Here is a 19,304-nt window from a genome sequence, read left to right as displayed (position 1 = left end):
ACTTGCTAACTGAATTATGTTGCGAACTCAAAGTCCATCATAGCCTCCTTAATTGCAAAGAAATATCCACCCTGTGCAGCACGCATCCCAAGACAGGGTGGACACGTCGAACTTCAATCAGTGGGCGCATGCAGGTAGACTGGAACAAAACCAGTCTCTAACTGGTCATTTCCTTCTATATGAGAAAATGATAACGGATTTGTTTGTTTTTTTACATAATCTCCTTGATATAAATTGCATTTACAAGGTTATTATGTTGATGTTTGATGACAATAAACTACTTTCTCAATTTAGTCAAGCTTTTTGTGTAGTTCCTTTGTAAACAAACGAGAGACAAGGAGTACTGTTTAAAAGTTTGACCAGATATGTATGGGTTTTTTTTTAGATTTTATTCAGAAAACTAAGTGCTACTGTATCATATGTAGTCTTTATTTGAAGGGACAATGCACGAAAACATTAAGCTCAAAGACGGATAGGTTCTGTAGCTTAATAGCTCATTTCCATCTGCAGTCCCTAACTACCTAAATTAAAGGTATACAAAAATCATGCAATAAATTCATACCATAGCATGTAATGAAATCAAGAAAAGTCATATGATGCCCTTTTATGGACACATACTTAATATACAATAGAACCATACCCCATTTACATTATCACATCTTGTTCACATCTGTCATCATGTGTAAAAACAACTATGATTTTAACAGACACACCTCACAATTTACAACACAAATGCTGTCATGGATAAATATAATACACATTAAGTTGATCTGTCAAACATAGTGCCCACCTTAGTGACCGCGTGAGCAGCTTTGATTGCTCCAAAGCCACTTTTTAACTTCAATTGTGAATGAGGAGTCATCTGTTAGACTTTTCAGGTTTGTTGTGAGGTCGTTCCATTCCTTTATGGCTTTATATGAAAAGGCTGATTGTGCAAAAGATGTTTTACATCTGGGTACGCTACACTGCCCCCTGGTGGAGGCTCGTGTGTTTCTAGTTGTCACAGCAGATGTAAACTGGACAAAGTGCTTAAGTGGCGCTGGTGCAGTCTTATTTAGGATTCGATGGGCCATTCGTATTGATGCTAATCTTTGAATGTTAGCTAAGTTTAACAATCTATATTTTTGGAGAACTAAACTGTGATGGTGGTGTTGTGGTTTTCGGTCAAGGATTTTGAGCGATTGTTTGTGCATTTAATTGAGAAACAAGTAGTATTACCTACTTCTATCGTTATGATCTGAATACTTTCCATTTAGCTTATATGTTTTGTTGAGAAAAGGACATTTATTTCTAAAAATGTACATTTCTAAATCACTCTATTACAATCTAATTTGAATATGTCCCTGACAGGGTAAACATACAGGTGAAACAAACAAAAAAAAGAATTATTGTGCAAAAGTTCATTCGTGTCCGCAATTCACTTTAAATGTGAAACTATATGACATAAACTCATTACATGCAAAAGTAAGTTTTCAAAAACTTGAGATTTTTAATTCAAGGTTTTCATAAACTCCAAGCCCAAAGCTTCAAAATGATATCAAAAGAAGGCTTGAAATTAGAGTAACCAATTATCGGCACCGATATCTGCCTTTTTTTTTTACTGAAGTTGGACAAATATCGGATTCTTCTTTTTTTTTTTTTTACAACTACAACAGAACTACATCAACAGACAAAATGGTTCTTAAATGTTTTTTTAAACCATTTAAGAAAACAAATTACTCTCATTGTCGATAATTTCCCCCAAATGTTTTGATATCTGACGGGGCATTTCTTCGAGCTCTTGTGAGAAATCTTTTTGGTCTGCTTTCACTATGGCGCTCACGTGGCCACGCCCCTTTCTCTTCCCCCTGCAATAGGTCTCCTCTGCTTACATGTACCTTCCATTTTTTGCCGTGAAATCAATTTTTTTTAAACTCTCTTTCCTGGCATCCTCGCGACTGCAGCGATGGAGTCGTTGGACAACTTTACGTCTGCAACACTCAAAAGTGTGGGCTTATTAACAGAGCCGCAAGTTTCATGTTCCATGATTCAATCAAATAATGTGACAGAAATGGATGACAAACAGGAGGCTTATGTATTAAACATAAATTATAAAAAGCATATTGGTCCATCTTGAGTTGCATGGTATGAGCCTGTGTCATATAATAATTTCATCTTGTAAATCAAACTGATTGAATAAACGAACCTTTGCAGGATTTTCTAATTTTTGGTGTTTCACCTTCATTCTGCAGTTTGCATGTCCTTTCCTAAGTTGTTTTTTTCCCAAGTGTGGGAGCTGTGGGAGCATCATATCTACTTAGTCAATATGAAGTTTGATGGAAAATCGCAGATTTTTGGTGGATAATTGGGAATTCTTAAAGGCGCCGTTTGTTGCTGAAAATGAATATGTATTACACAGATACAGTACATCACAAAAACTGTACAATCTTTTTCGGACTATAAGGCGCACTTAAAATCCTTTCATTTCCTCAAAACTCGACAGTGCGCCTTATAACTCGGTGTGCCTAATGTACGGAATAATTCTGGTTGTGCTTACCGACTTTGAAACAATTTTATTTGGTACATGGTGTTATGATAAGTGTGACCAGTAGATCAGTGGTTCTCAAATGGGGGTACTTGAAGGTATGCCAAGGGGTACGTGAGATTTTTTTTTAAATATTGTAAAAATAGCAACAATTCAAAAATCCTTAATAAACATAATTATTGAGTAATACTTCAACAAAATATCAATGGAAGTTCATAAACTGTGGAAAGAAATGCAGCAATGCAATATTCAGTGTTGACAAATGGATTTTTTTGTGGACATGTTCCATTAATATTGATGTTAAAGATTTATTTTTTTGTGAAGAAATGTTTAGAATTTAGTTGATGAATCCAGAAAAGAAATACAGCAATGCAATATTCAGTGTTGGCAGCTAGATTTTTTTGTGGACATGTTCCATAAATATTGATGTTAAAGATTAATTTTTTTGTGAAGAAATGTTTAGAATTAAGTTGATGAATCCAGATGGATCTCTATTACAATCCCCGAAGAGGGCACTTTAAGTTGATGATTACTTCTATGTGTAGAAATCTTTATTTATAATTGAATCACTTGTTTATTTTTCAACAAATTTTTAGTTATTTTTATATCTTTCTTTCCAAATAGTTCAAGAAAGACCAGTACAAATGAGCAATATTTTGCACTGTTATACAATATATTAAAATCAGAAACTGATGACATGCTGTAATTTACTTCTTTATCTCTTTTTTTCAACCAAGAATGCTTTGCTCTGATTGGTGGGTACTTGAATTTAAAAAATGTTCACAGGGGGTACATTAATGAAAAAAGGTTGAGAACCGCTGCAGTAGATGGTAGACACACATAAGAGATATGTGTACACTGCAATATGACACTAATAAACATCAAAACTTTAAAAGATCCATTGAAAATAAAAACCATTACACACGGTGCTCAGAAATCATTCAAAATATTTTAGTACGACTTTGAAGTAGCACCGCTTGATGGATTGCCAGCGCATTATGGCTACCGTAGTCAGAGGTACGAGCATTATTATGGTGTGTGTATAATGACCGCGCAAAATGGCACCCATTAGTGGACACAATACCTGGCGTTTTGTTTTGCAATATTATGCAAAACCAACTTTTATTACCTTCTGGTACCTACTGCTCTGTTTTTGAGATCTGCATAAATCCTGAACATTTGCGCATGTCCGCTATTGTAGTCCGTGCTGACAACGTAGTCGATAAACTTTTTATTTTTCTCTATCTTCTTGTTAAGGGGCATTTTTTCTATAAAGAAGCGTAAAGTTCTTACTTATATCTGTTAGTAAACTTGCCATGAAAGCACTAAAACATAACGGTGTAGTGAGTTGACATTATTCACCAAAGGAACTTTATAGTTATTAGAGAGTTCCAGTAGAACGTTTTTACACGGAATACATTTCAGGCGTTGTTGTTGCACTAGTGAGCCACGGATGAGGAGATGCTGCTCCGTTATTGATTGAAATAAAGTCTGACTGTCATTAAAACAGTTAGCGCCATCTTTTGACACTTCTTCCACTCTCGTCCTTGCACGCTACACCGCTACAACAAAGATGACGGGGAGAAGATGCTGTCCAAGTGGAGGCACGTAAATAAGAGCGCCCACAAAACAGTGCATCCTGAAGTGACTGCCAGAAAGCGACTTGAAGATGATGTGTAAAGCATCATGTAAGCAACATTTTGAGCAAAGAACCACCATCACATATTATGTAGACCAGTGGTTCTCAACCTTTTTTCAGTGATGTACCCCCTGTGAACAATTTTTTAATTCAAGTACCCCCTAATCAGAGAAAAGCATTTTTGGTTGGAAAAAAAAGAGATGAAGTAAAATACAACACTATGTCATCAGTTTCTGATTTATTGTAAATAAAGATTTCTACACATATAAGTAATCATCAACTTAAAGTGCCCTATTTGGGGATTGTAATAGAGATCCATCTGGATTCATGAACTTAATTCTAAACATTTCTTCACAAAAAACGAAATCTTTAACATCAATATTTATGGAACATGTCCACCAAAAATCGATCTGTCAACACTGAATTGTTGCATTTCTTTTCACAGTTTATAAACTTACATTCATATTTTGTTGAAGTATTATTCAATAAATATATTTATAAAGGATTTTTGAATTGTTGCTATTGTTAGAGTATTTTTTTAAATATCTCACGTACCCCTCGGCATACCTTCAAGTACCCCCAGGGGTACGCGTACCCCCATTTGAGAACCACTGATGTAGACCACAAGGAAGTCTTTTACAATTAGAAAAATATACTAATATGACCCCTTTAATGCACCTTATGATCTGGTACGCCTTATGTATGAAAATAGACCTGAATAGACCCCTCATCAGCAGTGCGCCTTATTATACGGTGCGCCCTATGGTCCGGAAAATACGGGGTAGTCTGATTTCAATTACCTTTATGATCGGATGCAAGCAATAGTTCCGCCCCCTTCGCTGATTTCCGCAAAGTGGCAGAGTGAAGTTGGAGTAGTTGACGGAGAAAACGCAACTCCAGCTGGTCCCTGCGCGCTTTGGAGCACAACTCCTCTGGAGCCTTAGGGGGGCAAATCAGTGCAAGTAGCATTAATTGTCACGGATGAACCAAAGTCAACAAATATGATTACATTCAAGAATCGGAACAAACTAGTCAGGAGGGCTTTTTGAGTCAGGTTGCTGACTCATGTCTCAAACTCACAGAGCGCTGTGTGGCAGCGTGCGAGAATAAATCGTTTGATCACCACAGATGGTAGTGTTACGCGCTCACCCTGTAGAGAGGGAACGCCATGTTTCCACACAGCTTGCTGAAGGTCGGAGACTGCAGGCGATGGATGGACAGCCGCGATGCTGGGATTCTTTGCGTTCTGAGAAGACAAGCTTGACTGTTTTTTTCTGTCAATAACAGTCATTGTTTACAACGTCTCAGTGAGATAATGATGCAGCCCAAGCCAGTAAAAAAAAAGCCTTCCTCGCAGCATACCAAAACACAAAGTGTGAACAGAAGTGTTCATGAGTGATTAGGGATGGGTACCATTCACCTTTGAACCAATACAGTACCAACTTATTCATATCGGTACTCGACAGTACTGATTTTTCGTACTTTTGTGTGTGTTAATCAAAGTTGATGGTTTAATAATAACATAAAGTATTTTAATCCATCCATCCAATTTCTTCGTCTTATCTGAGGTGGAGTCGCGGGGGTAGCAGCCTAAGCAGGGAAGCCCAGACTTCCCTCTCCCCAGCCACTTCGTCCAGCTCCACCCGGGGGATCCCGAGGCTTTCCCAGGCCAGCCGGGAGACATAGTCTTCCAAACGTGTCCTGGGTCTTCCCCATAGCCTCCTGGTCGGACGTGCCCTAATCACCTCCCTTGAGAGGCGTTCGGGTGCCCGAACCACCTCATCTTGCTCCTCTCTATGTGGAGGAGCAGCGGCTTTATTCGGAGTTCCTCCCGGATGACAGTGCTTCTCACCGAGAGTCCCGCCACTCGGCGGAGGAAACTAATTTTTGCCGCTTGAACCCGTGATCTTGTCCTTTCGGTCATAACCCAAAGCTCACGATCATAGGTGAGGATGGGAACGTAGATCGACCGATAAATTGAGAGCTTTGCCTTCCGGCTCAACTCCTTCTTCACCACAACGGATCGATACAGCGTCCGCATTACTGTAGACGCCGCACCGATCCGCCTGTCGATCTCACCATCCACTGTTCCCTCACTCCTTAACAAGACTCCGAGGTACTTGAACTCCTCCACTTGGGGCAAAATTTGTAATAGAACATTTCAAAATTAGCTGGTTATGTTTTCACCAGAGTCTCATTTGCAATGCAGGTGCACTTCCTAGAAATTAGATGGCAGTACTGTGTAAGCTATGTTGTAGAAGTAGAAATATATCTTTTTCCCAGATCAAAATGCGTTGTGTTGCGCAGTACAAAGTGTTGATACTGTAAGTATTAAGCTTTTTGCACACCAGCTGTTTGAATCTGACATTCAAGCTAGTTGCGGGTTTGATTACTAAATTTGGAGGTGTTGAAATCGCCATGTACAATCGCGAGTATCCTGTGTAAAGCAAATCCAATGTAAATTAGCATCAAGCTAGCCCATTTTGAAAGAGTGAAGCCTTACTTTACATTGGAGTGTTTTCTACAAAGCACAGTTGCTTTGTTGGTGTTGAAGTAGGGCTGGGCAATATATCGATATACGATATATCGCGGGTTTGTCTCTGTGCGACATAGAAAATGACTATATCGTAATAATTCGAGTAGACCAGGGGTGTCAAACTCAAATACAGAGTGGGTCAAAATTTAAAACGTAACAAAGCCGTGGGCCAAGGTTGAACAAATTAACCTTTTAATGGGGATCCAAACAAGTTTTGCATTGAATATTGAACAAGTAAGGCTTATATAACTTTATTGTGACATGCAAAGTCGAGTTTAAAATTATCCATCCATCCATCCATTTTCTACCGCTTGTCCCTTCTGGGGTCGCTGGAGCTTATCTCAGCTGCATTCAGGCGGAAGGCAGCGTAGACCATGGACAAGTCACAACCTCATCACAGGGCCAACAGAGATAGAGAGACAACATTCACACTCACATTCACACACTAAGGCCAATTTTGTGTTGCCAATCACCCTATCAATAATAATTTAAAAATATTAATGGCATATCAAAAAAAATGTAAATAAAAATTGGGGGGCGGGCCGGGTTTGGTGGTAGCAGGGGTGTATATTGTAGCGTCCGGAAGAGTTAGAACTGCAAGGGGTTCTGGGTATTACGTGTGTTAAGGTGCGGATGTTCTCCCGAAACGTGTTTGTCATTCTTGTTTGGTGTGGCGCATATATTTGTAAGTGTTAAAGTCGTTTATACGGCCACCCTCAGTGTGACCTGTATGGCTGTTGACCAAGTAAGCATGCATTCATTCGTGTGTGTTAAAGCCGCAGATATTATGTGACTGGGCCGGCACGTTGTTTCTATGGCGGAAAAGCGGACGTGACAACAGGTTGTAGAGGACGCCAGAGGCCGTGCCTTCGAGGCACACCCCCAATATTGTTGTCCGAGTGGAAATCAGGAGAAATTCGAAAGAATTGTTGCGATTTACGGGAGGGGCAGTGAAATTCGGGAGGGTTAGCAAATGCGTTGTTACAGCGGCACCGCCCCTGTATAATACCGGCGGGCCAGCTCTAATCTTAATTTGATATTACCTCAAGGGCCAAATGAAATTACACGGCGGGCCAAATTTGGCCCACGGGCCAGAGTTTGACACCCATGGAGTAGACGTTCTTACGCAGGACTTTTAACTGCAGGCGTATACTTCAGGCTCTCCTCGCTCTTTCCTGTCTCTCCTTCTCGCAGACAAGCAGGCGCACATTCGTCACAAACTGTCACGTCACACGTCATATACACGCCCTCGCAGGGCAGCGAGGTAGCGTCGTGGCTAACGCTAGCTGCTAACATAGCCGTACGAGAGAAAGATGCTGCAGATCTGGTAACAAATGAAGGAAGACTTAATTCCCAATAAAAAACAGCAGGGTTTCCATCGTCTGGCGGTGGTTCGGCTTCAAGTGGGAATATGTCGAACAGACAACCGTAATTTGTCAAGTGTGGGGGAAAAAACGTTGCTATAAAAAGTAGCATTACTGCTAATATGTAGCATCGTTTGAAAAGTCACTCGCTAAAGAATGAAGAGAATTTCATAACCTTAGTAACACACCACATAGTGAAGGATGAATACTATTTGATTTCGTATAATGCAGCTCATTTTTATTTGAGACTTAAAATGTCTCTGACAATCTTGCAATTTATGTTTTGGAAATGACTTGAATGTTTGTGCCGTTGCTTAATAACTTTAATAAATACACTTTTGGTCAATTGACTTAGTTGTGATTTCCCTCTCTGCATGAAAGTTTAAAAGTAGCCCATATGAATGCAGTATGAAGAAGAATATTTTAATGTAGACAAATAGAATCATCATACTGCTGTGATTATATGCATCAAGTATTCATTCAAGGCCAAGGCAAAATATCGTAATATATCTCGTATATCGCGATATGGCATAAAAATATCGCCCAGCCCTATGTTGAAGATTGCAACATTACTCAGAGGGAGTTTGGCTGAGTGGTTGTTTACGTGAGCCATTGTATAGTCTGACACCGGACGTGACGTCACGTGCAATAAACGTATCAAATTATGGCAATGTTTGATTTTATGTGACTCGATGCCCCAATGGTACTGACAGAATTCAGTCGGTGCCTATAAAAGTATCAAATTCGGTACCCATCCCTATGGGTGATGCTGTATGTTTTTACCCTTCGACAGTCCTCCGGTCCAGAGCCTGAAGTGAAATGGTGCCCAACTGTTTAACCTCCTTGGAGATAGAGTTCCTTAGACTCTTGGCAGCAGCGGTGACCTCTTTGAACTGCGGCAACACTTCGCTTTTTAAAAAGTCCTGCAGCTAAAACAAAAACAGTCAAAATGTTTCCAGATACAATTCTCCGAAATATACAAGACGATACACACCTCTTGGTGCGTCCGGATCAGCTCAGCTTTAGCTGATGAGTTTCCCTTGATCAGATTCCTTAATTGATCCTGTCTGAGGAGCTGACAAGACAACATCATGTGTGGAAAAACATCTAGAAGTAAAGAACTCGCCGCTGAGCCTCACCACTTGTTGTCTGAAGTCCATAACGCTCTGCCACTGGCCGCGAAGCTTCTGCAGTGCCTCCTGCCGGCTTCTGGCGTGCTGGTCGAGCTGGATGCACCAGTCTCTGATATGATCTCTGGCTGCTGCCTTCATCACACACTGGAGTTCCAGATCCAAAGCTGACCTAACAACATTATTGAGTAAAGGAATTGTGAATAAACCAGCGTGGCACTCATCAATGACTTTTGCCTATCGTTCACAATCTTTATGAGACAAGAAAACAAAAGTTTTTTTTTTTTCCCGCTTTCTAATTTATAAAAATAAGCTCGTCCTTGGTGGCCAGCAATGCAGATAATGGGAGTAATCAATTCGATCACTAAATTACTTTAAAAATGCATTCACAAACCGTCAAAAATACATCACTTACGTTCCGTAACCTGTACAATAACAAAACTGTAGCGACATTGTTTTGTAGGAGCGAACACGGAGGAACTCTTTTTCTAGCATAGTAACACATCGGCACGCTTTGCTGTTAGCCGTAAATGCTAGCTACGGCAAGAGATAAGTTAGCTTTAATGTCAACACAAATCGTGTTTGAATTTGTAAAGACACCAATCTGTACTGACTGAAAAACATGAACAATCATTATACAGCAGGGGTCACCAACCTTTTTGAAACCAAGAGCTACTTCTTGGGTACTGATTAATGCAAAAGGGCTACCAGTTTGATAAACACTTAAAAAAATTGCCAAATATAGCCAATTTGCTCAATTTACCTTTAATAAATATATCTATATATTTTAAAAAAATGGGTATTTCTGTGTCATTCCGTCGTGCATTTTTTTTCCTTTTACAGAAGGTTTTTTTGTAGTGAATAAATGATGGAGAAAACACTTAATTGAACGGTTTAAAATAGGAAAAAACACAAAAAAAATGATAATAAAATTTTGAAACAGTTTATCTCCAATTTCCACTCTTTAAAATTCAAAATTCAACCGAAAAATATGAAGAGAAAAACTAGCTAGTTTTAATCTTTTTGAAAAAAAAAAAAAATTATTTCTGGAACATCATTAATAATTTTTCCTGATTAAGATTAATTTTAGAATTTTGAAGACATGTTTTAAAAGAGGTTAAAATCCAATCTGCACTTTGTTAGAATATATAACAAATGGGACCAAGCTATATTTCTAACAAAGACAAATCATTATTTCTTCTAGATTTTCCAGAAATTTTTTTTTAAAAGAAATTCAAAAGACTTTGAAATAAGATTTAAATTTGATTTTACAGATTTTCTAGATTTGCCAAAATAATATTTTTGAATTTGAATCATAATTAGTTTGAAGAAATATTTCACAAATATTCTTCGTCAAAAAAACAGAAGCTAAAATGAAGAATCAGATTAAAATGTATTTATTATTATTTACAATAAAGAAAATACATTTACTTGAACATTGATTTAAATTGTCAGGAAAGAAGAGGAAGGAATATAAAAGGTAAAAAGGTATATGTGTTTAAAAATCCTAAAATCATTTTTAAGGTTGTATTTTTTCTCTAAAATTGTCTTTCTGAAAGTTATAAGAAGCAAAGTATAAAAATAAATGAATTTATTTAAACAAGCGAAGATCAAGTCTTTAAAATATTTTCTTGGATTTTCAAATTCTATTTGAGTTTTGTCTCTCTTAGAAATAAAAATGTCGACCAAAGCGAGACCAGCTTGCTAGTAGATAAATACAATTTAAAAAATAGAGGCAGCTCACTGGTAAGTGCTGCTATTTGAGCTATTTTTAGAAAAGGCCAGCGGGCGACTCATCTGGTCCTTACGGGCTACCTGGTGCCCGCGGTCACCGCGTTGGTGACCTCTGTTATACAGTGTCTGTAAAGTATTATTTCATGTTTTGTTTGTTGCTGAAGAGCAGGCCTGGGCAATTATTTTGACAAGGGGGGGGGGCAAATTTGGAGAAAAAAATGTGACGGGGGGAGGTTGTATCAGATTTTTAGGAACACTAATACAAAACCTTACAATGTCTGAATGCTAAAAACGTTAAGACAGACTGCCTTAAAAATGGAATGGAATTTTTATTTTTTTTTACTGAATGAGTACATAAAAATAAAGAATGTTGCATTTACAGTATTACCGTATTTTTCGGACAATAAGTCGCAGGTTTTTCCATAGTTTGGCCAGGAGTGCGACTTATTCTCAGGAGCAACTTATGTGTGAAATTATTAACACATTACCTTAAAATATCAAATAATATTATTTAGCTCATTCACGTAAGAAACTAGATGTATAAGATTTCATGGGATTTAGCGATTAGGAGTGACAGATTGTTTGGTAAACGTATAGCATGTTCTATATGTTATAGTTATTTGAATGACTCTTACCATAATATGTTACGTTAACATACCAGGCACCGTCTCAGTTGGTTATGTATGCCTCATATAATGTACACTTATTCGGCCTGTTGTTCACTATTCTTTATTTATTTTAAATTGCCTTTCAAATGTCTATTCTTGGCATTGGGTTTTATCAAATTAATTTCGCCAAAAAATGCGGCCTTTATACCAGTGCGACCTATATATGTTTTTTCCCTTCTTTATTATGCATATTCGGCAGGTGCGACTTATACTCCGGAGCGACTTATACTCCGAAAAATACGGTAGCTATGAACGATAAAAGACAGAATATTGACAACATATGAACGTCACAAACCCTCTCGATTGACATATTTTACAATTAATCGAAATGCAACAAACAGCAAAATATAAACACAAAGGGTAAAAAATAAACCCACCTACAATCTGATATATCTGAAATATCACCAAGCTTTGGAACTTTGTTTTAAAAATCTCCTTCCGCATCTGTCCCTGACACCCACATTTCAGGCTGGCCGCTCTGGAAACACTTTGTGGAAACGCTCCCCACCCACACTGCTTGGTGCCTCGTCTAAGCTGTTGTGACTTAGATAACAATAGTAACTAATTACATTACCATAGTAACTAGTATATCGTGCAAAAGCGCAGATTCCAACCATTGAAATACTTAGGGTCATTTGAAAACATCACTGCACATCATAATGGCAGCTACAATTTCCATCTTAAAGATCTAAAAAAATATTTGGGAATGTCCAGCGGGCCAATTTGAAAAGCCTAACGGGCCGCATTTGGCCCCCGGGCCCTAATTTGCCCAGGTCTCCTATAGAGCGTATACGGTCTGTCATCATAGACGCATGACGTGCTGCGTGTATCATGATCAATATAAAGTAACTCACTCGGCGGACAGTTTGGTCCAGCTGGCCAGAGATGTTTTTTCCAGTTAATTATGGGTAAGCACTCCATTTATGTCAAAATAGCTGCACACAACAACATTTTAATAATCCTAAATAAATAGCCAAGCAATAGAAATAAGACAGACTCCCAATCTATGTTAGCAAAAATTGCACTTCTAAGTATTGAACATCTTGAAGAACAGTTTTCTTCTCTGTTTGGAAAACTTATTTTTTCGCCCGTCTGGCACCGTAAATTCAGCATACTGGCTTATCGAGTCGAATCTTGCTCATTCAGTTTAAAGTCTAAATATTCCCACATCGGAACATTTGGATTTGCGATAATTTTACATCCTCCTGATTTGTGTTATCTTGCAGTGCTTCTCACGAGCGACGAGAAAGCCTGTGGCACTGTCAGCAACCAGCGATGCCGCCTCCACTCAGAGACACAAAATGTATAGATGATTGACTAGAGCCTATGTGTCAAAGTCAAAAATGAGTGATCTGTGGCCCCCGGGATGATACCTGATTAGTAGGGGTGTAACGGTACGTGTATTTGTATTGAACCGTTTCGGTACGGGGGTTTTGGTTCAGAGGTGTACCGAACGAGTTTCCACACGGACATATTAAGTAGCGCACCGCACGTTGTGTAAACAATGCACACCTAAACAATGCAATCTACTACTAAAAGTTTCAATCAATCAAAAAACAACAACAACACACGGCATGCTAGCAGTGACCGGGCTACGATAGACTGACCATACCTCCTCTTTTCAACGGATATGTCCTCTTTTGCGGGGCTGTCAGGGTGGAGTTTCTTAAATGCCTCAAATGTCCGGCATTTTAAGTTAGGGTTGCGTGTATTTTCAATGTACGCTCAGGGTTAAGAAGGGGTTAAAAACAAAACAAAAAATTGTGTGCGCAGCAACATTCATGAGGGAGGGACAGAGACCGAGAGAGTTATGATAAACGCGCATGCGTCGCCAGGCTCTGCCTTTTACCCATGGATTTATCAGATTTTATTTTTTATTATCTATAGCAGGGGTATCAAAAGTCTGCCCCGGAAGCCATTTGCGGCCCACAGCTAAAGTTTTAAAGACACACGGCACATTCTAAAAATACTATTAAAATAAACAGAAACAAAAGTGAAATAAAAAAGCTGAAAGGCTAAATGTAATTTAGAAAAACTTGCAACGTTGATGTGCTAAATGTGCTATATAAATAAGGTGGCTTGGATTTATGTAATTTAGAAAAACTTGCAAAGTTGACTAAGTAAAACAAAGCTTTTTTTTTCTTTCAAACTGTCATAGCTCAAAACATAATATTGAATCACAATCAATGTTATTATGAATAATTGACCTCTCCAAGGTTCCCATTACTTCACATAAAATATTTCACTAAGAAAAATTTTTTTGTCGGAAGATTTAGCAAATGTGTTAAATAAATAACCAAAACATTTTTTATATTTTGTTGTTTTCTTACTGTACCGAAAACAAACCGGACCGTGACCTCTGAAGCGAGGTACGTACCGAACCGAAATTTTTGTGCAGCGTTACACCCCTACTGATTAGTATTAGAAACGGCCCACAGGCCACAGCCGCCTACTGCTGTTTTGCACGCACCAATACTCCATCAGTGTTAGCGCTAGGCTTTTTCAAAAAGGGGTCCCAGGGAGCCCATGAAGTCATAAAAATGGGGTCCCACTTTTTTGTGAGCGTTTTGAAAACAAATGATAAATGTATGCATCAACCTGTTATATCTCACATTCTATATTGTGTTTTGGAAAAGGGTTGTCATAAACATTATTTGATTCATTAAAAAACACATACAAAAGACAGCACATTTTTATGCATACGTAAATTTATTCAGTTATAAAAATTCATTCATTTTCTTGTTTCCTTCATGAATCTAAACTTTACCGATGCCGGTACTTTTTTTCTTTATTTTTATTGTAATCTTTTCAGAATGTGTTTGATCGATTTTTGGCCAGAATAAAACAAAGAATATAATCTGAAGCTGTCTTAATTTTTTAGTTTTAAAGGCCTACCGAAACCACTACTACCGACCACGCAGTCTGATAGTTTATATATCAATGATGAAATATTAACATTGCAACACATGCCAATACGGCCTTTTTAGTTTACTAAATTGCAATTTTAAATTTCCTGCGAAGTGTCGTGTTAAAAACGTCGCGGTATGATGACGTGTATGATGACGCGTGCGTTTGACGTCACCGGTTGTAGCGGACATTATTTTCCAGCCCGATCCAAGCTATAAGTAGTCTGCTTTAATCGCATAATTACACAGTATTCTGGACATCTGTGTTGCTTAATCTTTTGCAATTTGTTCAATTAATAATGGAGAATTCAAAGTAGAAATATGGAGGTGGGAAGCTTTTAGCCTTTAGCCACACAAACAGCCGGTATTTCCTTGTTTAAACTTCCCGAAGTTGGAGCTTTACTATGGAACAGAGCAGTCAAGCAAATATGTGTCCCGACCACATGTCAACCGGCAGTTTTCGGTGAGAAAATTGTGGTAATAAATCTGCTTTTACCGGAGACATTAGCGGAGCCAGCGTCCTCCTGCAGCTGCCGTGACTTCCCTCAGAGACTCTGGCGTCAACACACACGTGGCCACACCTGTCCGACTTTCAGGTACTATTTAATCTCACTAAAACACTAGCAACACAATAGGCAGATAAGGGATTTTCCAGAATTATCCTAGTAAATGTGTCTAATAACATCTGAATCGCTCCCACTGCAATCGCCATTTTTTTTCCCTAGTCCTTCACTCTAAATTTCCTCATCCACGAATCTTTCATCCTTGCTCAAATTAATGGGGAAATTGTCGCTTTCTCGGTCCGAATAGCTCTTGCTGCTGGAGGCTATGATTATAAACAATGTGAGGATGTGAGGAGCCCTACAACCCGTGACGTCACGTGCACATCGTCTGCTACTTCCAGTAAAGGCAAGGCTTTTTTATTAGCGACCAAAAGTTGCAAACTTTATCGTTGATGTTCTCTCCTAAATCCTTTCTGCAAAAATATGGCAATATCGCAAAATGATCAAGTATGACACATAGAATGGACCTGCTATACCTGTTTAAATAAGAAAATCTCATTTCAGTAGGGCTTTAAAGCCATGATTTCGATAGTACCTCCTGCATGTGCACAGATTCTCCTCCAGGCGGCCCCTGAACCAAAATGAGTTGGACACCCCTGGACTAGAGGGTTCACTCCTGCTATTGAACGGACGCACGGAGACGCTGAGAGCGATGCCGAGGGAAACCACTTACACGCCGTTTGGAAGCAAGAGACAAAGAAAACAAACTTGAACATGGCTTACTTACTTAGGTCATCAAGTTTATTTTACTGTAATTCATCCTTCGTTCAAGTGCAGCACTTTGGAAACATTTTGTTGTTTAAATGTGCTATATAAATAAGGTGGCTTGGATTGATTGGATAATTGACCTATTATCAGCGAAGGCGTAGTTGGAAAAGGGAAAATTTGGTACAAAAACATCTATTCATCCATCCATTTTCTAACGCTTGTCACTGTTGGAGTCGTTGGCGGAGCCTATCTTAGCTGCATTCGCCCAAATGGCTTTATTATTGTATAAGGTTTCAAGTGAGCAGAAACCTCTTGACCTATTTTGGTGAAGGTTTTGTGCAGAGTGGACTTACAGTGCCAGAGTATCGTTGTGAGGATCATCACCCAACCCAGAAACTGCCTGCTCCGCCTCTTTCCTGCGAGCCAGCAGCTGGTTCTGGAGTTGTTGGACTCTGGAGCGAGTCTGCGATAACTCAACCAGACTCTCCTCCACTTTCTGCCACGCAGCCTGGAACAATACATTCAGCATACAGTATGTGTCAACATCTTCCCACACTGTGTTCATACACAGCACCTGCAAGAGAGCATCAATGGATGGCAAGACGTTCTCCTCTTCTCCTGATATGTCCAGCAGAAGACGACTTTCGTGACAAAATCTACAATGAAAACATGAAGCGCACGTCACAAAATTAGCATCCGTTTTAAAATGAAGGTATTGCTTTGCTTACCCAAGAGCAGCCACATCTCGGGTGACATCCTGAGATACTTTCTCCTCTAACTCCTTCTGCTCTCTGACAGCCAAATGTTGCAAAGCAGAGAGGATGTGGTTTGGAGGATACGCACCCAACAGGTTCTAAACACACGGCAAAAGGGGAATAGTGGAACCCGCTAAAGTTGCCAACGCATTTATGCCAAACTCATTTCCTGTTTATACCTTCACCAGGACATTAATCACCAGGGTTTTTTTGTTTGTCTGTCTAACTGTTAGTTGGCAAAAAAACTCAATACTCAGTATTTGTTTTCACCTTATTTGCAGTACTTACTTTATTGTAATTGATATGATTACTTTTTTATTTGAATTTCTCAGTTCTTTTGTTTTGTGTTCATGTTTACAACTTTGTTCAATAACTAGAGTTTTGTTATTTACCTTAAGTGTTTGTGTGTTTTGAGGCGACAAGCCAGGTTCAGTAGTTGTTCGCACCTTATTTGCATTACTTTATTGCTATTGATATTACTTTTGTAATAAATATTTAATTTTTCGACTTAAATCGTTGTCCTGTGTTGTATTATTAACATAATCAATTAATAAAGGAAAAAGTACAAATTTTTTTTTCAAAAATATCGATACCCCGAAGCCCCCCCCTCATCAGATGACGACACTTCCGGTATCGGTATTGGTATCGGCTATAGAGCGTTTTCCGTTCGGGCTCCAGTACTCTGGAATGCCCTCCCGGTAACAGTTCCAGATGTTACCTCAGTAGAAGCATTTAAGTCTCACCTTAAAACTAATTTGTATACTCTAGCCTTTAAATAGACCTCCTTTTTAGACCAGTTAATCTGCCGCTTCTTTTCTTTTTCTCCTATGTCCCCCCTCCCTTGTGGAGGGGGTCCGGTCCAATGACCATGGATGAAGTACTGGCTGTCCAGAATCGAGACCCAGGATGGGCCGCTCGCATGTGTATCGGTTAGGGACATCTCTACGCTGCTGATCCGCCTCCGCTTGGGATGGTTTCCTGTGGACGGGACTCTCGCTGCTGTCTTGGATCCGCTTTGAACTGAACTCTCGCGGCTGTGTTGGAGCCACTATGGATTGAACTTTCAAAGTATCATGTTAGACCCGCTCGACATCCATTGCTTTCGGTCCCCTAGAGGGGGGGGGGGGGGGGGGGGGATTGGGGGGGTGCCCATATATGAGGTCCTCTCTAAGGTTTTTTCATAGTCAGCATTGTCACTGGCGTCCCACTGGGTGTGAATTCTCCCTGCCCACTGGGTGTGAGTTTTCCTTGCCCTTATGTGGGTTTTTCCGAGGATGTCGTAGTCGTAATGGTTTGTACAGTCCTTTGAGACATTTGTGATTTAGGGCTATATAAATAAAAATTGATTGATTGAAATAAATTCTACTCTGTTACCTTGCGCTTATGTTCCGCAGCCCAATTCCACTACGTGTACCAACAGCCCTGCCTCAAGTCCAAGAGTAAATAATGGTTTATTTTAATCCGCAAAGAGCGAACCCTCTTTCAGCCTGTATGGAAGTGTCAGATGAACAAAACAAAAAAAGCCCAGACCTGGCAATTTCATTTATCCTTCAATTACTTAACTCTGCCAGTAAGTTATGTATTCCTCGAGGTTTGTTTGTCTCTCAGTAAGCAACATAGAAATGGATACTGTTCACATTTGAACGCGTACCATAACAATTCCTGCTACCTGAGAATTAATACACGACACTCAACTGTACCAATTTTTGGCACTTTTGTATAAATTAATGTATCTTGTTTTTGACAATAAATTCTCATTGTTATTGCAACGTTTAAAAATGAGCTGATTATGATAACTGCTGTCCAATTGTTATATCTTCTTCCGTAATTTATTACAGTATGCCATTTGCAAGTATGATATTAACTTGCAAGTCCAAGACATTAGATGGCAGTAATGTATAGTATTTGGTGGGTGGTTTTTTTTTGCTTGAAGTTGCGTCATAAAAAGTTAATACTATAAGTTTACACACCAGCTCTTTGATTGCTAAATGCATCTTAGTTGTAGTTTTCATTAACGCATTTGGAGGTGTAGAAATCGCCATGTAAAATTGCTAATGGTAAATGGTAGTACTTGTATAGCGCTTTTCTGCCCCTTTTTAAGGAGCCCAAAGCGCTTTGACAGTATTTCCACATTCACCCATTCACACACTGATGGCGGGAGCTGCCATGCAAGGCGCTAACCAGGACCCATCAGGAGCAAGGGTGAAGTGTCTTGCCCAAGGACACAACGGACGTGACTAGGATGGTAGAAGGTGGGGATTGAACCAGTAACCCTCAGATTGCCGGCACGGCCACTCTCCCACCTTCGCCACGCCGTCCCGTAATGCTAATCAGTAGCACATCAATAGCAAAGCCAATATAGATTAGCATCAAGCTAGCACATTTTTGGAAAAGTGGAACATTACTTTACTTGCATTGGCGCGGTTTTTGAGTCACTTTCTTTGTTGGCATTGAAAATTGCAATATATCCTAGTTGTAGTTTGGCTGAGTCCGCTCTCAGTGCTGCTGGAGTGATCGCCAAGTCCTTACATTTTAGACAGAGCTTTCAACCAAAAGTACGATTGCCGTTCCGTCTTTTCGCCGTCCATAGCGTGCGTACTTGTACAAATTCTTATTCATCACTTCAAGCAACATTTTTAAGTTTTACAATATAACTATAACTAGTCTTACTTACTAAACCGTCCCATCTGTAGGAGTGTTTCTATGCATATCATATTTGTATGTAATGCAATAAAGCTAGCGTCCTTAGCAATAGCCAATGTGCTAACAATTTTATG

The 19,304-nt window shown here is 39.2% G+C and overlaps 1 protein-coding gene across 1 annotated transcript in view; it reads right to left on the bottom strand.

Annotated features, from left to right (window-relative positions):
* Nucleotides 1-19,304, bottom strand: part of haus5 (HAUS augmin-like complex, subunit 5) — a 37,993-nt gene that overhangs the window by 4,268 nt on the left and 14,421 nt on the right. The window contains exons 10-17 of the mRNA XM_061883172.1: nucleotides 16,501-16,625; nucleotides 16,347-16,428; nucleotides 16,126-16,280; nucleotides 9,203-9,365; nucleotides 9,058-9,138; nucleotides 8,847-8,992; nucleotides 5,313-5,409; nucleotides 4,964-5,102 (exon numbers count right to left, since the gene is read on the bottom strand). Of these exons, the coding sequence (XP_061739156.1) occupies nucleotides 4,964-5,102; nucleotides 5,313-5,409; nucleotides 8,847-8,992; nucleotides 9,058-9,138; nucleotides 9,203-9,365; nucleotides 16,126-16,280; nucleotides 16,347-16,428; nucleotides 16,501-16,625 (988 nt within the window). The remainder of the gene's footprint in view (nucleotides 1-4,963; nucleotides 5,103-5,312; nucleotides 5,410-8,846; nucleotides 8,993-9,057; nucleotides 9,139-9,202; nucleotides 9,366-16,125; nucleotides 16,281-16,346; nucleotides 16,429-16,500; nucleotides 16,626-19,304) is intronic.

Source organism: Nerophis ophidion, linkage group LG22, assembly GCF_033978795.1.
Source record: "Nerophis ophidion isolate RoL-2023_Sa linkage group LG22, RoL_Noph_v1.0, whole genome shotgun sequence".
Classification (NCBI taxonomy): domain Eukaryota; kingdom Metazoa; phylum Chordata; class Actinopteri; order Syngnathiformes; family Syngnathidae; genus Nerophis; species Nerophis ophidion.
Note: the sequence above shows the minus strand (reverse complement) of the source record. Positions and strands in the feature narration are given on the sequence as shown.